The 23,143-nt window shown below is 38.8% G+C and overlaps 1 protein-coding gene across 33 annotated transcripts in view; it reads left to right on the top strand.

The window, feature by feature from the left end:
- CEP63 (centrosomal protein 63) overlaps positions 1-23,143 on the top strand; it is an 80,353-nt gene that overhangs the window by 17,027 nt on the left and 40,183 nt on the right. For 20 of the 33 annotated variants that reach the window (XM_069564867.1, XM_069564838.1, XM_069564960.1 and 17 more), the window contains 3 exons: positions 13,271-13,366; positions 14,208-14,330; positions 19,672-19,785. In XM_069564867.1, coding sequence (XP_069420968.1) covers positions 13,271-13,366; positions 14,208-14,330; positions 19,672-19,785 — 333 coding nt within the window. Of the gene's footprint in view, positions 1-13,217; positions 13,367-14,207; positions 14,331-19,671; positions 19,786-23,143 lie in introns of all 33 variants that reach the window. The other 13 variants (XM_069564939.1, XM_069565007.1, XM_069564975.1 and 10 more) reach the window with 3 other exon arrangements.

Genomic DNA, 23,143 nt, shown 5'->3' with positions numbered 1-23,143 from the left:
TGTCTTCATTTTGTTATATAGTGTATCATATTGACTGATTTACAGATGTTGGACCATTCCTGCGTCTCTGAAATAAATTTCACTTGATAATGGTATGTGATCCTTTTAATGTATTGCTGAATATTTTGTTGAGAATTTTTGCATCTATGTTCATCAGGAATATTAGCCTGTAAAAAAAAGTCTTTTTTTTTTTTTTTATAGTACTCTTGTCTGGTTTTGGTGCAGGGTAATACCACCCTCATAAATTGTGTTTTGAAATGATCCCCCTCTTATATTTTTTTGGAAGAGTTTGAAGAAGATTGATATTGATTCTTCTTTGAATGTTTCATAGAATTCACCAGTGAAGCCGTTTGGTCCTGGACTTTTGTTTGTTGAGAGTTTTTGATTACTGATTCAATCTGCTTGCTAGTGATTGGTCTGTTCAGACTTTCCGTTTCATCATCATTTAGTCTTTGAGCATATACGTTTGTAGGAGTTTATCCATTTCTTCTGGTTTGTCTAATTTGTTGGCATATGATTGTTCACAGTAGTCTGTATGATCCTTTGTATTTCTGTGGTATCACTTGTAATATCTCCTCTTTCATTTCTGACTTATTTGAGTCCTTTCTCTTTTTTTTCTTAGTCTAGCTAAGATTTTGTCAATTTTATTTGCCTTCTAAAAACTAGCTCTTAATTTCACTGATCTTTGTTGTCTTTTTAGTCTCTATTTCGTTTATTTCTGTTCTAAAGGATGACAGAGGGTGAGATGGTTGGATGGCATCACCACCTCAATGGACATGAGTTTGAGTAAACTCCTGGAGTTGGTGATAGACAGGGAGGCCTGGCGTGCTGCAGTCCATGGGATTGCAAAGATTCGGACACAACTGAGTGACTGAACTGAACTGAATCCTTATTTCTTCTCTTGTACTAACTTTGGGCTTTGTGTTTTTTTTTCCTATTCATTAAAGTGAAGTTAGATTGTGTGTGAGATTTTTTTTGCTTCTTGAAGTAGGTATTTATCACTGTAAACTTCCTTCACAGAACTGTTTTTACTGTATTTTATAAGTTTTAGCATGTTAATGTTTACATTTTTGTTTTTCTGAAGGTATTTTTTATTTCTCTTTTGATTTCTTCTTTGGCCAATTGGTTATTCAATAGCACGTTGTTTAATCTCCACATAGTTGTATATTTTCCATTTTTCGTCATGTAATTTCTCATTTCATGCCATTGTGATTGGAAAAGATGCTTGATGCGATTTAAATATTCTTAAATTTATTAGGACTTGATCTCTGGCCTAACATATGATTTATCTATCTATTAAAGATGTTCATTCAATATATACTTGAGAAGAATGTGTATCCTGTTGTTTTTGGATGGAGTGTTCTATAAATATCTGTTAAGTCCGTATAGTATAATATGTTGTTTCAGGCTGATAGCTCCTTACTGACTTTCTGTCTGGATGATCTTTTCATTAATGTAAGTGGGATATGAAAGTCCCCTGTTATTATTGTATTGCTGCCTATGTTTCCATTTAGGTCTGTTAATAATTGTAAGACATATTTGGGTGCTTCTATTTTGGGTACATAAATATTTACAAATGTTATATCCTCTCATTGGATTGACCCCTTGATGTAATGCCCTTCTTTGTCTCTTATTAAAAAGTATGTTTTATAGGTTTGTTTTTTGTTTGTTTTTAATACAGATATAGCTAATCCATCTTTCTTTTTTGGTTTTCATTTGCATGGAATCTCTTTTTCCACCCCTTTACTTTCAGTGTGTCCTTATATCTAAAGTGTATCTCTTGTAGGCAGCATATATAGGAGTGTGTTGCTTTTTATTTCTTCAGCCTTTCTATGGCTTTTGGTTGGATAATTTAGTCCATTTACAGATAAAGTAATTATCAATAAGTATGTGCTTATTGCCATTGTGTTAATTGTCTCCTAGCAGCTTTTGTAGTTTTTCTCTGTTCGTTTCTTTTGCTCTCTTCCTTTGTGATTTGGTGACTTTCTTTAGTGGTATTCTTATATCTGTTTCTCTTCCTCTTTTGTTTATTTATTGTAGGTTTTTGCTTTGTGGTTACCATGAGACTTACATTTAACAGCTTATATCTGTAACAGTCTATTTTAAGTTGATAATATCTGAAGTTTGATCCCATTCTGAAACTCAACATTTATTCTCATGTTGTATGTCTTAATGTCACATTTTATATATTTTTATCTTGTGCATTTTTAGCTAATTATCATAATAGTTTTTTCATTTAACCATTATATTAGCTTTATTAGTAATTAACCTGCTGCTGCTGCTGCTGCTAAGTTGCTTCAGTTGTGTCCGACTCTGTGCGACCCCATAGATGGTAGCCCACCAGGCTACCCCATCCCTGGGATTCTCTAGGCAAGAATACTGGAGTGGGTTGCCATTTCCTTCTCCAATGCATGAAAGTGAAAAGTCAAAGTGAAGTCGCTCAGTCGTGTCCGACTCTTAGCGACCCCATGGACTGCAGCCTACCAGGCTCTTCCGTCCATGGGATTTTCCAGGCAAGAGTACTGGAGTGGAGTGCCATTGCCTTCTCCGATTAACCCACTACCTTCACTATATATTCACTTTTCCAATGATAATTATCCTTTCGTTTGTGTTCTTGTTACTAATTATAATTAGCATCCTTTCTGTCAGCTTAAAGGAGTCCCTTTAAAATTTCTTATTTGGCCAATTTAGTGGTGGTGAACTCCTTTAACTTTTGCTTGTCTGAAAACCTTTATCTCTCCTTTGATTCTGAATGAAAACTTTGCCGGGCAGAGTATTCTTGATTGGACATTTTCTTCTTCCAGTACTTTGAATGTATCATGCTTTCTGGCTTACACTGTTTGTGCTAAAAGATCAGCTGATAGCTTTATGAGAGTTCCCTTGTACAGAACTAGTTTTTCTCTCACAGCTTTTTAGATGATCTCCTTATCTTTAACTTTTGACAGTTATAATGTGTCTTGGTATGGGTCTCTTTGACAGCTTCTTTTTAAGTATAATTTTAGTTATTTATCATTTATCTTTGGCTGTGCTGGGTCTTTGTTGCTGCGTGAGCTTTCCTCTGGTTGTGGCGAGCAGGGGCTGCTCTCTGGGTGTGGTGCGCAGGCTTCCCCTTAGAGTGGGTTCTCTTGTTGCAGAGCGCAGGCTCTAGGGCATGCAGGCTTCAGTTGCTGCAGCACCAGCGCTCAGTAGTTGCGGCTCCTGGGCTCTAGAGTACAGGCTAAGTAGAGAGTTGTGGCCCATGGGCTTAGTTGCTCTGAGGCATGTGGCATCTTCCCAGATCAGGGATTGAACCCATGTTTCCTGCATTGGCAGGCAGATTCCTTACCACTGAGCCACCAGGGAAACCCTGGTAGCCTCTTGTTTGCAATGCTCAGGACTTCTTGGATCTGGGTGCTTGTTTTCTTGCCCAAGCTAAGGACGTTTTCAGCCGTAATTTTTTCAAACTAAGATTTCTACTCCTTTCTCTCTTCCTCTTTTAGGAACCCTATAAAGTAAAAGTCTGTTTGGTGTTGTCCCATAAGCTCCTGAAGCCATCGTCACAGTATTCATTCTTTTTTTCATTTTGCTGCTCTAATTGGGCATATTCCATTGCCTTGTCTGTGAGTTGACTTCATCTAGTCTGCCATTGTGGAGAAGGCAGTGGCACCCCACTCCTTTTCCAGTACTCTTGTCTGGAAAATCCCATGGATGGAGGAGCCTGGTGGGCTGCCGTCTATGGGGTCGCACAGAGTTGGACACGACTGAAGTGACTTAGCAGCCGCAGCAGCAGCAGTCTGCCGTTGAACCCCTTTAGTGTGTTCTTCAGTTCAGCTATTGTATTCGTTGGTTCTATGATTTCTACTTGGTACTTTCTTATATTTTTCTTGTCTCTTTGTTGAAGTTCTCATTGTGTTCTTCCATTCTTCTCCCCAGTTCAGTGAGCATTTTTGTGACCATTACTTTGAACTCTTATCAGGTAATCCCAAATTACTTACCTCCATTTCCTTAAGGTTTCTTCTGAGGTTTATTTTCGTTTGGAACATATTCCTCTGTTCCTTGACTCTCCATTTGTTTCTGTATAGTAAATGAAATAACCACCTCTTCCAGTGTTGAAGGAGTGGCCTTGTGTAAGAGAGATGAACCTTATAGTTCAACCCTGCCTCAGCTTCTGGTTGTTTCTCAAACATCTGTGCTTGTCTAGGCAGCCTATTGTATTTTTAGTAGCACCTAGTAGTTGAGGATGTGCCAAGACCTGTCATTGTCCCAAAGTGGAGAATCTCAGCACCTAGATTGAGACTGACTGGAAGCTGGGGCAGCAGCATTTAAAGTATGCAAATATATGTAGTTCTGAAGGGCTGCAGGAGTAAGCCACACTGGTCCTCAGAGCTGGGCGATTTGGAGGCCATCATGTGGGCTCCATGTGAGCTGTTTTCTGGGTAATACTTCTGGGCTAGAGCAAGGCAGAGGGAGAATTCCAAGGTGTCACAGCCTATGTTCTTTGAGAGCAACTCCATAGGCCACTAAATGTGAGCCAAACTTGAAGCCTACTCCTTAGGACAAAGGTCCGAGACAAGTAAAGGGGACTCTTTCACAGAAAGCCTGGGGAGTGTGCCTCATTCTACTTTCTGTACAGTGCCTTAAGGGTAGTAGCCTGCTAAGAACTATCCCTCTGATTGCCATAGTCCTGTGGGATCCCGGAATGCAGGTCCTCCCACCTAGAGCTAGGTAATCAAAGGGAGGCCCCTGGGCACAAGCCATGTGTACAGCCATGCCATCTGTGCACTGGAGATGCTGTTAAGTTGCTTCAGTCGTGTCCGACTCTGTGTGACCCCATAGACGGCAGCCCACCAGGCTGCGCCATCCCTGGGATTCTCTAGGCAAGAACACTGGAGTGGGTTGCCATTTCCTTCTCCAATGCATGAAAGTGAAAAGTGAAAGTGAAGTCACTCAGTCGTGTCCAACTCTTAGCAACCCCATGGACTGCAGCCCACCAGGCTCCTCCATCTATGGGATTTTCCAGGCAAGAGTACTGGAGTGGGGTGGAAAGGATTGCAGTCAACGCCAAGATGCATACCTAATCAGAAGCTTGTCCCTTAGCAATCATGATGATCCTTTAATAGTCTCCCTTCACAGAAAGAATGCAACTCCAGGGTCTGTTGCCTTTTGCTGTGCCTTTGTGATAGTAGCTGTTTAAGAACTCTTTCTCCTTGGGTTGCAGTCCTGTAAGACCCACGAGTATAAGCCCCACTGACCACCTTTGCTTAGTCGCTCAGTCATGTCCGACTCTTTTTGACCCCATGGACTGTAGCCTACCAGAGGGGATTCTCCAGGCAAAGATACTGGAGTGGGTAGCCATGCCCTCCTCCAGGGAATCTTCCCAACCCAGGGATTGAACCTAGGTCTTTTCCTCATTGCAGGCGGATTCTTTACCGTCTGAACCACCAGGGAAGCCCAAGAATACTGGAGAGGGTAACCTATCCCTTCTGCAGGGGATCTTCCCAACCCAGGAATTGAACCAGGGTCTCCTGCATTGCAGGTGGATTCTTGCAAATCCACCAGGGAAGACCCCACTTACCACCAGAGCCAGTTAATGTAGACGTGTTCTGTAGCAGCAGTCACAAAAATCCTGGCACCTGACTAGAGCATCAGCTCCTTTCTGGGTGACACTGATTATAACAGTTCCTTAGGACCCAGAACACGAAGCTTCCTTGGTCTCTAGAGCCAGGTAATCTAGAATCATATCCTGGGCAGGAGCTGTAAAAATCAGGACATCAGAGAAAGCTTCTCTTCCGGGAGATAGTGGTGATCTAGAGCATGACAAAGGTGGTACTTTCCAGTCTTTGTTTCCAGAGTGTTCCAGCAGGATCCTAGCTGTATGTGTTGAATAAGACCCCTGTCCCTTTAGCTAAGGTTTTAATGGTGGACCTTACTCACTTTAAGTCTAGCCCCAGTTGGCTGCCTCTGAGCTGGACTCTGGGATGGGTAAGTCCAAGCATATGAGCCCTCTAAGAGGTGTTTCTCAGGTTGCTATCATTTTGTGGATCTTGGGACACAAGACCCATTGGTTTTCAAAAATTAGATGTTTGGGGGCTCACCTCTCAAGTGCATGTCTTAAAAGTTGGGGTGCCCAAGGTGAGGTTTGAACCCTTTGCTCGTCAAGGAGAAGCTCTGAGTTTTGAGTTCCCTTCTGGTTATGGTTGCTACACTAGGAGTGAGATTTATGATGAGATTGTGTCTCCATCTCCTCTACAGGTTTTTGTATGGTTTTCTTTTCTTTTGTCCAACATGTAGTTGTCCCTCAACCAAGCTTTAAGTTTTTTTCTGAGAAGAAACTGTTCCATGTTTAGCTGTAGATCCAGTGAGTCTGAGGAGGGAGGTGAGTTCAGAATCTTCCTACATCGCTATCTTGAATTGTTAATGCTCTTTTTTATAATGCATAGAAAGTATTTGTATGTCAAATTCTGGTTTGTTTTTTTTTTTCCAGAAGAAAAATTCATTGGTGAAAATGCATAAGAATGTTAATGTTTTTAATATTTCAGAGATCATGTTACCTTGGTCACATGTAGTACATATGTAACTTCTTTAAGAAAATGTAAAGGGAGTCACATGATCATTCTATTACATGCCCATGTTAATAATCACTGAGTTTAGTGAATGTTGTTTTTGGCCACATTGTGTGATTAGTGTAAAAAGTTAAGCCCAGATTCAACCATTTGCTTCTTTTGGTTAGGTTTGAAATAAAATTCAGAAAACTTAAAAAAAATGTATATTTACACTTGTTGAAAAGAAAAGGGGACATAGACTGGCGATTCGTTTCTTACATGATAGTATACATGTTTCAATGCCATTCTCCCAAAACCAGCCTATGTCCGATGCAGGATACAGGATGCTTGGGGCTGGTGCACGGGGATGACCCAGAGAGATGTTATGGGGAGGGAGGTGGGAGGGGGGTTCATATTTGGGAACGCATGTACACCCGTGGTGGATTCATGTCAATGTATGGCAAAACCAATACAGTATTGCAAAGTAAAATAAAGTAAAAATAAAAATTAAAAAAAAAAGAAAAGGGGAAAAGAAAGAAAAGAAGAAAATAAATATTATTTATGATCTCACCACCCAGTGTTATTGATGATTTTTGGAAAAAGTTTAATAACATTTGCTGATTGATTTCTCTTAATTTAGCTGGTACAATAAAAAGAACATTGAATATTGGAAGAGAAGAAGAAAGCATATATAAGTGCAAGAATGTCCCCTAAATTTCTGGCATAAATACTAATCTCAGAAGGATTGGAAGGACTGTAGGTAAAACTGGTCCCAAGCCCCACTTGGATGGGCTTTCCTACCAGTAGGATCACCGCTCATTAGTGCTGCTGTTCTGGTTCTTAAGGGCACTTCTGTGAGTGATACACTGAGATTTTGATTTTGTTGATGGTACTGCACTTATCAAGAATATCTTAGAAATGTTTTATGTCACAAGGAAAGTGTTAGGCTTCATAAAGTGTTTTTTTCCTTGTCAAGAGAATCTGTCAGTGGGTTGGCCTTTTGCAGTTTGGGTCATAGCAGTACAGTTGACTCTTGTACAATGTGGGCATTAGATGCATTGACTCCAATGCACTCAAAAATCCACATAGAACTGTATAGTCAGCCTTCTTTATAGTCAGCCTTCTTTATCTGGTGGCTCAAATGATAATGAATCTGTCTGCAGTGCAGTAGATCTGGTCGATCCCTGGGTTGGGAAGATCCCCTGGAGAAGGGAAAGGCTACTCACTCCATTATTATGGCCTGGAGAATTCCAGCCCATGGGGTTGCAAAGAGTCCCACACAATTGAGCTACTTTCACTTTTACTTTCTTCCTCTTTATCTGAGAGTCCACATTCATGAATTCGTGTAGCTCTGTAGTATTTATTGAAAAAAAATCTATATATAAGTGCACCCATGAAGTTCAACCATGTTGTTTAAGGATCAACTGTACATAGTTACATTGGCTATGTTAGATTGTGTTCTGAGATGCCACCTGCTAAACTGGAATTTATTTTAAAATTTGGGTAGACTTTTGAGAATGTATTTTAAAGTTATATCTCATGAAAAGATACTGAAGTTATTGAAAAAGTACATGGAATGATAATTATATATATATATATATATTTTATAATTTAGGTAGAGTCAGTGCTCCTTGGTAAGTTACTTTAGTTACCACTTATTTATTTCTTCTGGGGCAAAACACAGGTAGTTCCATTTAGTAAGTTAAGGTGATAGTGGTTTCCTAGTTAAACACTGTACTGTTGACCTTTGAACAACCTGGGAGTCAGGGGGCACCAATCCCCCATGCAGTGGAAAATCTGTGTACAATTTTACAGTTGACTCTTTTATCTTGGGGCTTTCTTGGTGCCTCAGATAGTAAAGAATCTGCCTGCAGTGCAGGAGACCTGAGTTCAGTCCCTGGGTCAGGATGATCCTCTGGAGAAGGGAATGGCAAACCCACTCCAGTATTCTTACATGGAAAATCCCATGGACACAGGAACCCGTCAGGCTACAGTCCGTGGAGTCACAAGGAGTCAGGCACGATTAAGCAACTAACATTGTAACTTGTATCTGTAGTTCTGAATCTGTGGATTCAATCAACTTTGGATAGTGCAGTATGTAACGCATGTTTATTGAAAAAAATTCCCATATAGGTGGATCTGTGCAGCTTAGACCTATGTTGTTCAAGGGTCATATCTATATATGTAGATGTCTAAGTTGTTTATTTTGTTAGAAACTCCCATGTATGTTTCTGTGAATTAAAGAAATTCCCTTGTGTGTAATCGTGAGACTGTTTTGTCACTCCTGGGCTGTTTAAATTTATTCCTGTAGGTCAGTTTTGATGTCACAGGCACTACCGCACTGCAGGCAGACTTCATCTTATTGTGCTTCACTTTACTGCACTTTGCAGATACTGTACTTTTTACAGATTGAAGGTTTGTGGCCACCTTGAGTTGAACTCAAGTGTGTAGGCATCTTTTTTCTAACAGCATTTGCTCACTTGATGTCTCTGTGTCTAATTTTGATAATTCTTAAGTATTTCTTTTTTAAAACAAATTATTTATTTTCGGCTGTGCTGGGTCTTTGTTGCTTTCCTTTAGTTCCAGGGAGCAAGGGCTACTCTAGTTGCAGTGCATGGCTTCTCTCTGTTGTGACTCTGTTGTTGCAGAGCATGGGCTCCAGAGCACATGGGCTTCAGGAGTTGTGGCACATGGGCTCGGTAACTGTGGCTCCTGGTCTCTGGTGGTGGTGGTGGTGGTTCAGTTGCTCAGTCATGTCTGAGTCTTTGCAACATCATGGTCTGCATTTGCAACATCATGGTCTGCAGCATGCCAGGCTTCCCTGTCCTTCACTATTTCCCTGAGTTTGTTCATGTCCATTGAGTCAGTGATGCCATCCAGCCATTTCATCCTCTGTCGCCTCCTTCTCCTTCTGCCTTCAGTCTTTCCCAGCATCAGTCTTTTCCAGTGAGTCAGTTGCATCAGGTGGCCAAAGTGTTGGAGTTTCAGCTTCAGCATCAGTCCTTCCAGTAAATATTCATGGTTGATTTCCTGTAGGATTGACTGGTTTGATCTCCTTGTTTTCCAAGGGAACCTCAAGTGTCTTGTCCAGCACCTCAGTACAAAAGCATCAGTTCTTCAGTGCTCAGCCATCTTTATGGTCCAACTCTCACAACTATACATGACTACTGGAAAAGCCATAGCTTTGTTAGCAAAATGATGTCTCTGCTTTTTATTTGTTGTCTGGGTTTGTCATAGCTTTTCTTCCAAGGAGCAAGCATCTTTTAATTTCATGGCTGCAGTTACCATCTGCAGTAATTTTTGAGCCCAAGAGAATGAAATCTGTCACTGTTTCCACTTTTTCTTCATCTATTTACCATGAAGTGATGGGACAAGATGCCATGATCTTAGTTTTTTAATGTTTTTAAGCCAGCTTTTTCACTGTTTTCTTTCACTTTCATTAAGAGGCTCTTTAATTCTTCTTTGCTTTCTGCCATAAGGGTGGTGTAATCTGCATATCTGAGGTTGTTGATATTTGTCCCGGCAATCTTGATTTGAGCTTGTGATTCATTTCTCATGAATCACCCAGCATATCTCATGATGTACTCTGCATATAAGTTAAATAAAGCAGGATGACAGTATACAGCCTTGACATACTCCTTTCCCAATTTTGAACCCTCTGTTGTTCCATGTCCAGTTTTAACTGTTGCTTCTTGACCTGTACACAGGTTTCTTAGGGGACACGTCAGGTAGTCTGGTATTCTCATCTCTTTAAGAATTTTCCAGTTTGTTGTGATCCACACAGTCAAAGGCTTTAGCATAGTCAATGAAGCAGAAGTAGATGTTTTTTGAAATTCCCTTACTTTTTCTATAAGCCAGCATATGTTGGCAGTTTTATCTCTGATTCTGCCTTTTCTAAATCCAGCTTGAACATCCGGAAGTTCTTGGTTCACGTACTGCTGAAGTCTAACTTGAAGAATTTTGAGCGTAATCTTGCTAGCGTGTGAAATAAGTGCAACTGTACAGTAATTTGAACATTCTTTGGCATTGCCTTTCTTTGGGATTGGAATGAAAACTGACGTTTTCCAGTCCTGTGGCCATTGCTGGGTTTTCTAATTTGCTGACATATTGAGTGCAGCACTTAACAATATAATCTTTTAGGATTTGAAATAGCTTTGCTGTAATTCTACCACCTCCACTAACTCTGTAGTGATACTTCCTAAGGCCCACTTGACTTCACACTCCAGGATGTCTGGCTCTAAGTGAGTGACCACACCATTGGGTTATCTGGGTCATTAAGACCTTTGTTGGTACAGTTCTTATGTGTAGTCTTAATAGTTGTGGCCCGTGGGCTTAGTTGTACTGTGCACAGGATGGGATTAAACCTGTGTTTCCTGCATTGGCAGGAGGATTCTTTACCACTGAGGCCCCAGGGAGACTTGATTCTTGCAATATTTTAAATCCTCTACCAGCATAAAGATTATGACTTATTGAAGATTCTGATGATTGTTAGCATTTTTTTTTAGCAATACAATGTTTTTTAAATTAAGATAGATATATGCATTGCTTTTTAGACATAATGTTCTTGCACATTTAGTTGACTATAGGACAGTGCAAACATAACATTTATATGTGCTTGGAAACCAAAAATATTTGTATGACTCATTTTATCACAAAATTTGCTTTATTGTGGTGATCTGGAAGGAACCTGCAGTATTTCTGAGGTATCTCCATACTTAACACTTAAAAAGATAAACTGACGGGATTGAGCAGATGGGCTCCTTTGTAAGGATTTGAAGATTACAAGTTTGGGCATCAAGACGTAAAAGATATTTAGAAATGTAGCTGTCAGTGATTTGCTGCTTCATTGATTGGGTTGCTGGAACTTGATTAAGTTTCTAGAGGTAAAGTGCATTTACCAAATACTAATGATAAGAATCTGTTCCATAGAGTTGATCTGTGAAATTGTAATTTCACTTATTGGTAGTAATATATTTATTAATCTACTTGAATAGCATATGATAGAAGAACTAGAATATAGGCCTTTAAGTTTTTGTCATTTTTGATTGTAAGTTTCAGGCCTAGGAGCAGTTAGCCCCATGGTATAAACCAGTTCTACTCAAATGACAGGTTCACGGTGAGGTAACACTTGCATCAGAATGTAAATCAGTGCATTGCATCCTTCACATCACAGAAAGTTTTGCTGTATAAAAATGTCAGTTGTACCAAACAGTGTTTTTTGTAACATAATTGATTTACATTCTGCTTCAAGGTTCTTAGCTCAGTTGGATTGCTGTTGTGACCAGGTCCAGCCCATCTGCAGCTCATACTTGGAGGAGTACTAGTATAAACAGCTCATTTCATAAGTGAATGCTTTATCTGTTTTCTGATTACACTGTTTGGATTGGATTGGTTTTAATGGACCTTGCTGCTGCTCTTACCTTCCAATGCCCTACAGAGCAGGTAGACCTAATGAAACAAGTAAGGGGTTTGGAGTCCTGGCTGTGCATTTTTTCACCTGAATGGTGGTGGACAAAATAATTTAATGTCTCTGAGCCTGTTTCATCCTGTGCAAAATGAGGATATAATTCCTATGTTCCCATGTTGTGAAGATTGAGTTACGGTTTAAGAAACCACTTTAAAAACTCTAAATTGTAGTTACAATGATATCATCCATACTGACAGTTTTCAAAATATGACCTCCTTTTCTCTGCCCAATGCCTATTGCTGAGAGTGAGGGAGTTGTTTGTACTAGAAACAAATAACTTTCTTTAAGAAATTTAAATATTGTTGCTTGACTAGTATGAACAGGACCCTGGTTAATAAATAAAATTTAAAAATTGTTTCTTCACATTTTATACTAATGTTTTGACTCTTATAATAAATGAAAAGAAAAATAGTTCTTTAAGTCTCATAAGAAAAAACAATGATCATCTGCCCTATTCCTCTGAACCTAGGATTCTTGCTTCTCTAAGACAGTTCTTTTGGTATCTTTAACTCCTTTTTTTTTTTTTCTTTTGGCATTCTCCTCTTATTTCTAAATAACATTTTATGGCATATTCTTAAGTTTTAGTCTTAGCTATTTATCTAATAGGGCTTCCCAGGTGGCTCAGTAGTAAAGAATCCACCTGCTAATGCAGGAGATATGGGTTTAATACCTGAGTGGGGAAGATCCCCTGGATTAGGAAATGGCAACCCAGTATTCTCCAGTATTCTTGCCTGGAGAATCCCATGTACAGAGGAGCTTGATGGGCTACAATCCGTAGAGTTGCAGAGAGTCAGACACGACTGAAGGACTCAGCACAACACTAAATTTGTGGGTAAATCTAAATGAATGTTGACTGTATATAACAAGAGCTTTCAGCCTCCTGGTGTCTTTCTGTCTAATGTTAATATTCTGTGCTTTACTTTATAGAATTTATTCTTGAACTCGCATAGATTTTTGTTCAATATTTTTAGATTCCAAGGTTCTTGTAACTTGTTATTTTTTTTGGTGAGTTTTTTTTTTTTTCTGGTAAAAAGGGTTAGGAAGAATAAATGAGATAGAGCAAATTTTCATCTAAACCTAGAAATTTTAGAACAATTGCTTATTTTCTATTTTTTGGAAGTGTTATAAATTATTAAATAATTAGGTATTTGACTTCCTGAGAAGTTGTACAGTTGAGAATATGTCTTTACAGATAAGTACAAAGGTTATTTTCTATTTTTATGTTTCAGGGTAATTGTTTCAATGGTAATAATGAGAAATACTACCACCTCTCTGCTTTTAGATTGGAATGTTGCGTCAGCAGGTAGAAAACCATGAAAAGGTCAAGCAAGAGATGGCCATGGAATATAAGCAGGAGTTAAAGAAACTACATGAAGAAGTAAGATTTTAATTCTATTATATATTGTGTAGTTCTTTCTCTTCAACCTTGAGGATTTTGTTAATGAGCTGGTTTCTACTTTATAAAGTGGATGTATATATTCCATGGAAGATATTGGGGTAGAAATCTTTCTCTATTCTTAAACCCAGAATTTTGCCTTTTATATATTTGATGTTCTCTACAACAATGATTCTAAAGAGTGTTTCTTGGTTGAGTATCTGGAAGAAATAGAGCTATTTTTGTATAATACCATGAAATGCTGTACCAAAAGCTTATGTTAAATGTTTTAATTTTTGAGTTGAGTCAGTAGATTTTAAATAATGGAAGATTCAAAGGTTTCAGAAGCATTTTGGGATAGATTAAAAAGGTAAGAAAATTCTATCAGTTAACTGAATTATATTCTTCAGATTGACAAAAAAATACTTTTTGTTCAATTCCGAAGCATTCCCCTCCTGCATAGTGAATATCAGTGTTCCACTGGGGCATGGTTCAAGAACCACAGGCCTGGAGAAAAGAAAAAGAGTGTTTATTTGCTGCTTTTATTGTGAAGATGGGTTGTGGGGCCCCTAAGTACAGGGCTATTGTATATTATAATAAAAAATTAGACCTTTGTTTTATTAATTTATTAAACTTTTCTCCTTATTTTTTCTTTGACTTTTTTTTTTTTCCTCTGGTGTTTATTTTTTTTGTATGTAGTTTTGAGTTTTGTGTTTTATCTAATGTGCTCTCTATTTTCAGGGATGCTAGTTAGCTCTACTTGTGCTTTCATAATGCCAGTTTGTTTTATCAGCACTGTTTACACATTCTTAAATTCTAAGTCTAGAAATAACTGTGTCTACAGTTAGGCAGACTGAAGAGAAGCTATGAAAAGCTCCAGAAAAAACATGTAAGAGACTTCAGAGGAAATGCCAAAAATCACAGGGAAGATCGGTCTGAAATTGAGAGGTTAACTGGAAAAATAGAGGTATGTTCACAGTACTGATTGGCTTGTAGTGATTGTCAGCCTTCATGTAGGAAGACTCTGTTTCTAATAGTGCTATTTCATGAAGCCAATTTCCTCTCACCTGCAGGACTACCACTGAGCTATTTCAAAGGTGGGAGGGTGTCCTGTCGTCATCTGGTTCCCTGTGGTTACTAGCTATCAGTAGTTCTCAAGAGGGTGGTGCCATCCTTTGAGGGCACTGAAAATATTTGAGACATTGTTTTGGTTGTCAGAATGACTGGGAGTGGAACTGGTGAGTAGGGCACAGGAACCAGGGACACTAACATGACTGGGCCTATTCCACACAGGAAAGACCTATTGTACCCCAATACTAAGGGGTATTGTGCCAATACTAAGGAACATTGATAGCAGCTACTGGCTGTCCTCTGTGGGTATTGTCTTTGTTTTATTTATCACCTAACAGAAGGGCTTAGTAAGTGTTAAAGGTATGTGGCTTTTTTGTACACAGTACTTTGCATATCAGATTATTTATTCTTAGTTCCCAGTTAGATATGATAAGTCACTTGCCTCCCTCTGGGCTGACTAAGTTTTTGTTTAGTTTGAGTAACTCCATAATTATTGTATTATCTTGACTCCCCAGAGTAGTTAAGGAAGTTGAGATAACACCACCAAGAACAGCATGGGGCTGTCACTTTCTCCCCCTTGAATCCACCACTCCTCTCTGCCTTTGCTCTTGGTTCTCAGGTGTACCTAAGTGTTAACCAGGGTCCTCTTTAGTCTCCCAAAGATTCTGATCCAGTAGTAAGGCATGTGAGCTAGGACTCTGCATTTTATCTAGCTTCCCCAGCTGATGTTAATTTGAGAAACATTGTTCAGCATCTTTGTATGATTACTTACAGTGTTTCTACTCAGAGTGACCTGTCACCCACTAATACTGTTATATTATTACTGCCTAGAATTTTAATTTTTTTTTACATCTCAATATTTTTCTATGTTTGAAGAGCTTAGAATCAGATTTTGCTTTCTGTCCAGCCTTCTTCACTGGTACCTGGGTTTTTGCGCAAAACCCCTCATGTTCTTATTCCCCATTACCGCTTCCCCATTCTGTTTTCTTTGTACCTCAGAGTCTCCATCTTTGATTTTCATGTCATCAGCATAAACCACCATCCCTGGTGGCTTAGTGGTGAAGAATCTGCCAGTCAACATAGGAGACTCAGGTTCCATCCCTGGGTTGGGACGATCCCATGGAAAAGGAAATGGCAATCCATTCCAGTATTCTTGCCTGGGAAATCCCATGGACAGAGGAGACTGGCAGGCTGCAGTCGTTGGGGTCTCAAGAGTCAGACGCAACATAGTGACTAAACAACAACAAGAACAATGTACATACAGTCAAAATTAGTCATCTTCTGCTCCCTGATTGCTCCCCTGGTTGATTGTCATTCTCTCCAACATTGCTCTTACCGTAATTCTTGAGGATTTTGGTGTCCACAAGGATGATCCTTACAATACTGTGGTCTTTGGTTCATTGATGTTCTTTCCTCCAGAGATATTTTGATCTCCTGTCTGTCTCTTTTCCCTTTTCCCATTGCAATTCCTTAGGTGTTGTCACTAGCAATACTTGCAACCCTCCAAGAATCACATTTTTAAGCATCTCATTCTTTCTGACTGCTATCCCCGTCTTTTCAGCTTGCTCCCTCTTATTCCTAATGCTCGATAGTCACCTGATTCCCCATTCCTTAAAGTGCTTGGATCCGGCCACTTGTCACTGCTCCACACTGACCTCGTGTCCACACTTACCATTCCTTACCCAGCTTCTATCCCATGGTTACACTCCTTATATTCCCCTTCTGTTCCTGTGCCCTCTCTTTTTTTGTTGTTGTTGCTGTTCAGTAGCTCAGTTGTGTCCAACTCTTTGTGACCCCATGCACTGCAGGGCTTCCCTGTCCTTTACCATCTCCCTGAGTTTGCTCAAACTCATGTCCATTGAGTCAGTGATACCATCCAACCATCTCATCCTCTGTTGCCCCCTTCTCCTATCCTCAATCTTTCCCAGCATCAGGGTTTTCTTTTCCAGTGAATCAGTTCCATCAGGTGACCAAAGTATTGGAGCTTCAGCTTCAGCATCAGTCCTTCCAACACATATTCAGGGTTCATTTCCTTTAGGATTGACTGGTTTGATCTCCTTGCTGTCCAGGAGACTCTCAAGAGTCTTCTCCAGCACCACAGTTCAAAAGCATCAATTCTTTAGTGCTCAACCTTCTTTATGGTTCAGCTCTTACATCCATACACGGCTACTATGGAAACCAGAGCTTTGACTGTACGGACCTTTGTTTGCGAAGTAATGTCTCTGATTTTTAATACACTGTCTAGGTTTGTCATAGCTTAGTTAGCCACTTCACTTCAGTCGTGTCTGACTCTTTGAGACCCCATTGACTATGGTCCACCAGGCTCCTCCTCTAACTTTCGTTAAATCCAGCTTTCTCCCTACTGTCTACCTGTCATTTGTGGCAGATGATGGCTGGAGAAAAATATGATCTTGCTGACTGGCCTCATTTTCAATTTGTGTTCACTCACCTCTGATGGGTCCTCATGCTGTCCAGAATCATATTTCTCTTCACTCTCCCCTTATTTTTCCATAATGACTGTTTCATACTTTCTCTTTTCTTGAATTTTTAACACTTTGCTCCACATCCTCACTTCTGGGTAATGACCTTTATATTTCATTGAGAAAACTGAGGCAATGAAAAGATAATTTTCACAGCTTCCAGCCTTTCTGGCTTCCTATTTGCAACTGTTTCCATATACTTTGCCTTCCTACTGAAGGATCTGTCCATGCTCTCCCTGTTCCCTTTCCACGACGCCACTCCAGAAATTCTCCTCCATTCTGCGTCCTTAGGTTCTTTCTCTCTACTGGATATTTTCCACCAACGTGCAAATTTTCCCCCTCTTAAATATCCTTTGTTGACCTCTATTTTTGTCCTTTGGATACTGTCTCATTTTTCTCCTTCATTTTATAAAAAATGAAGTTGTTTAACTAAAGTTGTTTAACTAGTCATTTAACTAAATGACTTTAGGTACCTATATAAGTCTCTAGTTCCTTTCCTTCCATTTTTTCTTACACTCGCTCAGTAGGCCTTTCTCTCCTCTGCAGAAGCTATTGGCATGGAGGTCACCAGTGAATTCGCATTACTGAAGCCTGTGTCCACCCTCATCTTCCATATCCTGTCTGCTGCATTGGACTCAGCTGGATTTGGCCTGGAGAACACTTGTACTTTCCTGGCTTTTCTCCTGCCTTGTTTGCCACTCCTCAATTATTTTCTCTCCCCAGCCTTTTCACGTTGGAACACCCTACGACTGCGCTGTTGTGCCTCTTCTTTTTTCTGTCAAGGCTACTCCCTTGGTGATACTACTCAGTCTCATAGTTTTAAGCACTGTGTCTATGTTGGTAATTACCATATTCCTATATCTAGTCTTGACTTTTGGCTACAGAATAATTACCAACTTCCCATTTCACATCTCCATACAGTATCTAAAGCTGTCTCAAACTTGACATGTTTAAAATAAAGGCCCCGACTTTCTTCTTCCTCATCTTCCAGCACCATTTCTGTTTTAGTTAATGTAACTCCATTCCTCAGATTGTTGAAGCCCAAAAACCTTGGAGTCACCCACGATTTCTCTTTTCTCAGCATAACAGCCAGAATGATTCTGTTTAGTTTAAGTTAAATCATGTTCTCTCCTATACATAAATTTACAGTAGTTTCTCTTAAAAGACAAAGTTATCATAATGACTATAGAGTCTTACTGCCTGTTAACTCTGACCTTTCCCTTCCTTTATTCCCTTTTGCTCACTCCCCCACAGCCACACCAATCTTCTTGCTCATCCTTGAACATGCCAAGATGCTTCCATGTCAAGGCCTTGTGCTTCTCAGAATAGTATAACTTCATCTCCACCTCCCTGGTGTTTACTTTCATGTTACTCAGTCTAACCACTCCTTTTGCAAACTGCAGCCACCAACTCTGAGTACTCCATGCTCGATTTCCCCCAAAATGGGTACAGTTGGCTCTCCGTATCTATGGGTTCTGCATCCGTGGATTTAACCAACTGTGGATCTAAAATATTCTGGGACAAGCAAATTCCAGAAAGTTCCAAAAAGCAGACCTTGAATTTGTTATGCACAAGCATTTATATTGTATTTATAGTTATTTACACAGCGTTTACATTGTATCAGGCGTTATAAGTAATCAGCAATGTTTTCAAGTCTGTGAGAGGATGAACATTAGTTACATGTGAATAACATACCATTTCTTATAAGGGACGTGATCATCTGTGGATTTAGTAACCACAGAGGTCTGGAACCAGTCCTGCACAGATACTGACAGATGACTGTATTGCTATCTAATTACTGTACAATAATGTGTTGCCTGTCTCCCTCCAGTTGAGTGGGGCTAGAATTTTTGTTTGTTTTGTTAAATATTGTATCCCTAGCACTAGAACAGTACCTGGACTATATGTGGTAGAAACAATGAGTAAGTGAATATCAGCTGGTGAACAGTAATTACCTTAAGCTAGCATGCTTCTGGGGTTGAGACTCTTGGAGGACAGTGATAGAAAGACTGAGTTTCCTTTCCCTTTGATATGCCTCATTTTCATGAATATTGGGCTCATTTTCTTGATCGTGCAACTTGAAGTTATTATTGATCCATCATTAATTTTGAACTCTTTAGCTTTGGGTTATAGATATCTGTTAAAATTTAATACAGATTTTTTTTATTATTCATGTCTTTATAGTTCTGTTGAGATAATAAAAATTTGGATATCACCAAAAAAAAAAAAAATGGATATCAAAGGATACTGTGTTAACTGAATCTGTCTGGTTCCTGAGTTTTAGGCTCTGATGAGAATTGGGCTCCCCAGGGATTTATCTGAACATTTGTTTGAATCTGTTCAGTTCCTGGGTTTGGATATCAAGAATCTGGGTAGTGAGTGATAAGTATAATCATATTTTGAAATTTTCATTATCTTAACATCAGTTTTCTGAAAAATCACTAAAAATTATAACAACCCTTAGGTGGCAGCAGATCTTTGAAAATCATCTTGAATCCAGTGTTTAGTATCTGTGTTTCGTACTCTTCACCATTAGTGTGTTAAATTTAGAAAGACAGATATCCAGAGGCACAGTATGTAAGGAATTTAGTATTACTGTACAGTTCTATCAGTTAAGTGAGTAATGGGGCTCCTGCTGTGGAGAAAGGTGCATGTGTACCCAGGGACCTCGGGAAAAATAAAAGTAAAAGTGAATCTGGAAGGTGGTGACAGCAAGGGGAAGCACTTAGAAGTTAAGTACCTTAATTGCCTCTTCAGGAATTTCGTCAGAAATCACTGGACTGGGAGAAGCAGCGCTTGATTTATCAGCAACAGGTGTCTTCTCTGGAGGCACAAAGAAAGGCTCTAGCCGAACAATCAGAGATAATTCAGGTAAGTTTAAGACATCTTTGGAATAATGAGAGGCGGAGAGATTTCAGTTAAATTTGAACCAGCTTAAAAAATGCAGCGCCGTGTGCTCACCGTGCTCACCCCATCCTCACGCCCACTGCTCTTTCCTTGCTGCTTTCCTTCACTGGTTCCTTCCTCCCCGACTCGGGCTCACTCTTGTTCTCTCAGTCTGTCACTGAGTTGCATTCTCCTGCTCACTCCACGCTTTCATTTCACTCTCCCTTCCTTTCTCTTTCTACCTCTGCTCTCCATCTCCTTTTCCATTTCTTTCTGGCTCTGACTTATTCTGGCTCTTTCTTGCTCTTGCCTTGGCCCCACTTCTGTCTGTGTCTTGTTCCATCTCTGATAGCTGGGAGTGCCTTAGCTGAGGTTCTCAGCCAGGGAGCTTCGGCCAGTCAGCCTGTTTGAACACAAATGCTGAAAGATTTACGCTAACAAAAAGCAGTATCTTTGTGGGAACAGAAACACTTTTTACAACATTACTAGAAACTTTTTTAATGAACTGATGGCTTAAGCAAAACAAAAAATTAGCTACCTAATTTAGGAATTTTCTTCTTGGAACATATTCAGTTTGTTTGCTTTTTCAATTAAAAACCAAGATCAAAAGGGAAGTGAACATAGAAGGTAATGAATATTTATGACCATGGGGTTAGAGAGAGTCAGATATGACTTAGTGACTGAACAACAACAGCGATGTGCTAGACACTGTCTCAGTGCTTCTTCTAAGTGTAGTTATCTAGAATATGTAATTATATGTTGTCTGTTTAATATCATGATAATTTGTCAAGGTTGGTAGAAATCTCAGTTTTATAGAAGAGGGAATTACCAGAGAAATTAAGAAGAGCTAGAGGGACGAATTAAAAAAGGTAAAAAACAATCTGCATTATTTGCTGCTCCAAGTCTTAGTAATACATTGGCTTTTAATCATCTACCCTGAAATATCAGTGGGCTAATAAACTGCCATGAATGGCTCTGCTGCTAGTGACTCCACTCAGAATGGCGCAAGGGGCCCACAGCAATCTAAAGGATCAAAATTATTTACTAGGCTGCAGCAAGCTGTGCAGCCAGCGTGGGCCAATAAAACCCTGGAAGTGTAGACCGGAGTTTTCTTTATTTTTAACTGAATGCTAAAGCACTGTACAAACATAAATAGCTATAAGATATTATAGGCTTCAGATTGGCAAAAAAGAAAATTGAGTCCTAGTTTTTAAGTTCTCAATTATTCTTCTGTGTAGTATGCTTATTGTTGATCGTAGATCCTTTTTTTAATTTGCTATTGTGATTACTGAACATAATTAAGGCTTCATTGTTAGAAAAAATGAGATTTTTATTTACCATAATTCAGCTAGAGCTAGAGTAAGAAGCCAACATTTGTTTTCTGTATTTGAGCTCTTCTGATAGTTTTGTTTAAACTAAAACTGCTCTGATTAAGGAAAAACTGTTACTTTTATGTCTTTCTCCCTTAGCAGTACTCGCTGGTCCTCATTTAAAAAAAAGTTCTTAAAAGAAATTTCTATATACCCATTACCCAGCATTAATAGTTACCATTTTGCCAATCTTAAAAATTGGTGGTAAAAAATATTAAAACATATAGTTTTAACCATTTTAAAGAGTATAGTACAGTATTAACTATATGTCCATTTTTGTGTAACAAATCTCTAAAACTTTGCAACTTACAAGAGTAAGACTATATTCATTGAACAGCAACTCATTTTGCCAATTTTATTTCATTCTTCTCTCTTTTTTTTGGCTGAAATATTGCAGAGCAAATTATAGATATTATCTTATTTCCCAGCAGGTTAGTACTTAAAAAAATTAAACATACCACTGTCATGTTAACAGACTAAAACACTTCTTAAATAATTTAATACCTAATCTTTTCAAATTTCCCAAATTGTATGAATAATGTTTTGAACTCCACTTAAGGTTGAAACATTGTATTTTGTTGATAAGTGAATCATCATTGAACAATAAGAGTAGAAAACTTTGTAGATTGGATAAATGGATATCAATAGCCAAATGCATGCTAAGTGGCTTTAGTCCTGTCTGACTCTTTGTAACTCTATGGACTGTAGCCCAACAGGCTGCTCTGCCCATGGGGTTCTCCAGGCAAGAATACTGGAGTGGATTGCCATGCCCTTCTCCAGGGGATCTTCCTGACCTAGGGATTGAACCCATGTTTCCAATGTCTCCTGTGTTTGGCAGGCAGGTTCTTTACCACTAGCGCCACCTGGGAAGCCCTTAACAGCCACACTTACCCCAAATTTTTAAAAAAAAAATGATAAAAAATTTTTTCTTTTATATTTTTTAACATCTAAAAGTGGAATTCATGGAATTCCCTGGCAGTCCAATGGCTAGTACTTAGTGTTATCACTGCTGTGGGCCTGGGTTCAACTCTGGTTTGATAACTAAGATCCCACAAGCTGCCTGGTGAAAAAAATAAAAGGAAAAGTGGAGTTCCAAATAACTTTTCACCCTTTGAGTCGTATATTTGCTTGAGTTTTTTTGTTTTCATCAGCTATTAAAATGACATAAAACATGTTCATTTTAGAAAACTGAGAAAATGAGAATGAAATAAAATCGCTCATAATTCCATCCTTTAGAGATTTACCATAATTAGCATTTGCATGTAAATTTCTTCTGACTTTTTCTGTGCTTGTATGCAGTGTACATTGCATTCACGTACATTTGATAGGAGAAACTATATGTGTGTATGGGAATGGAGGAATAGTTGCAAACTTAAAAAATTACTGAAAATAGCAAAAAGTTGATAACTGTTGAAGCTAGGTGATGAATGTTTAAGGGTTCATCATCTTATTTTTCCCATATTTATATACCTATGAAATTTTCCATGAACATAATGTAAAAATGCAAATTATTTGCTTACAATGTGACAGGCAGTATGCTAAGCATTTTACAATATTTTATTTAATTTTTACCAGTTAAAAATTTTTCTCTTTAAATAAGACATGTCAGCAAATATGAGTCATAATGATTGTATAGAAGCTTAGTCTACCATTAAATGCCTTAATTCATATAACCAATGTTTTGTTGTAGAAGTTTTAGGTTTTTATTTTTTTCACTCTTAAGTAGAGCTTGGGTGAACATCCTTATTTAAATATTTAGGTGTTTATGTCCATTTATTTTCTTAGGAAAGATTACTGCATCAAAGTAGTCATACATTCTTAAAGATTCTAATGCATATTGTCAAAGTACTCTTCAAAGATGTACTGATGCACACTTTCACCAGCAGTGTTTGAGAATGTATGTTTCCTCACACTTTCTCATTATTGAGCACTATTATTTATTTAAATATTTATTTTAATTTCCCCTACTTTTA

This window comes from Ovis canadensis, chromosome 1 (genome assembly GCF_042477335.2).
Source record: "Ovis canadensis isolate MfBH-ARS-UI-01 breed Bighorn chromosome 1, ARS-UI_OviCan_v2, whole genome shotgun sequence".
Classification (NCBI taxonomy): domain Eukaryota; kingdom Metazoa; phylum Chordata; class Mammalia; order Artiodactyla; family Bovidae; genus Ovis; species Ovis canadensis.
This window is presented reverse-complemented; position numbering and strand designations above follow the sequence as displayed.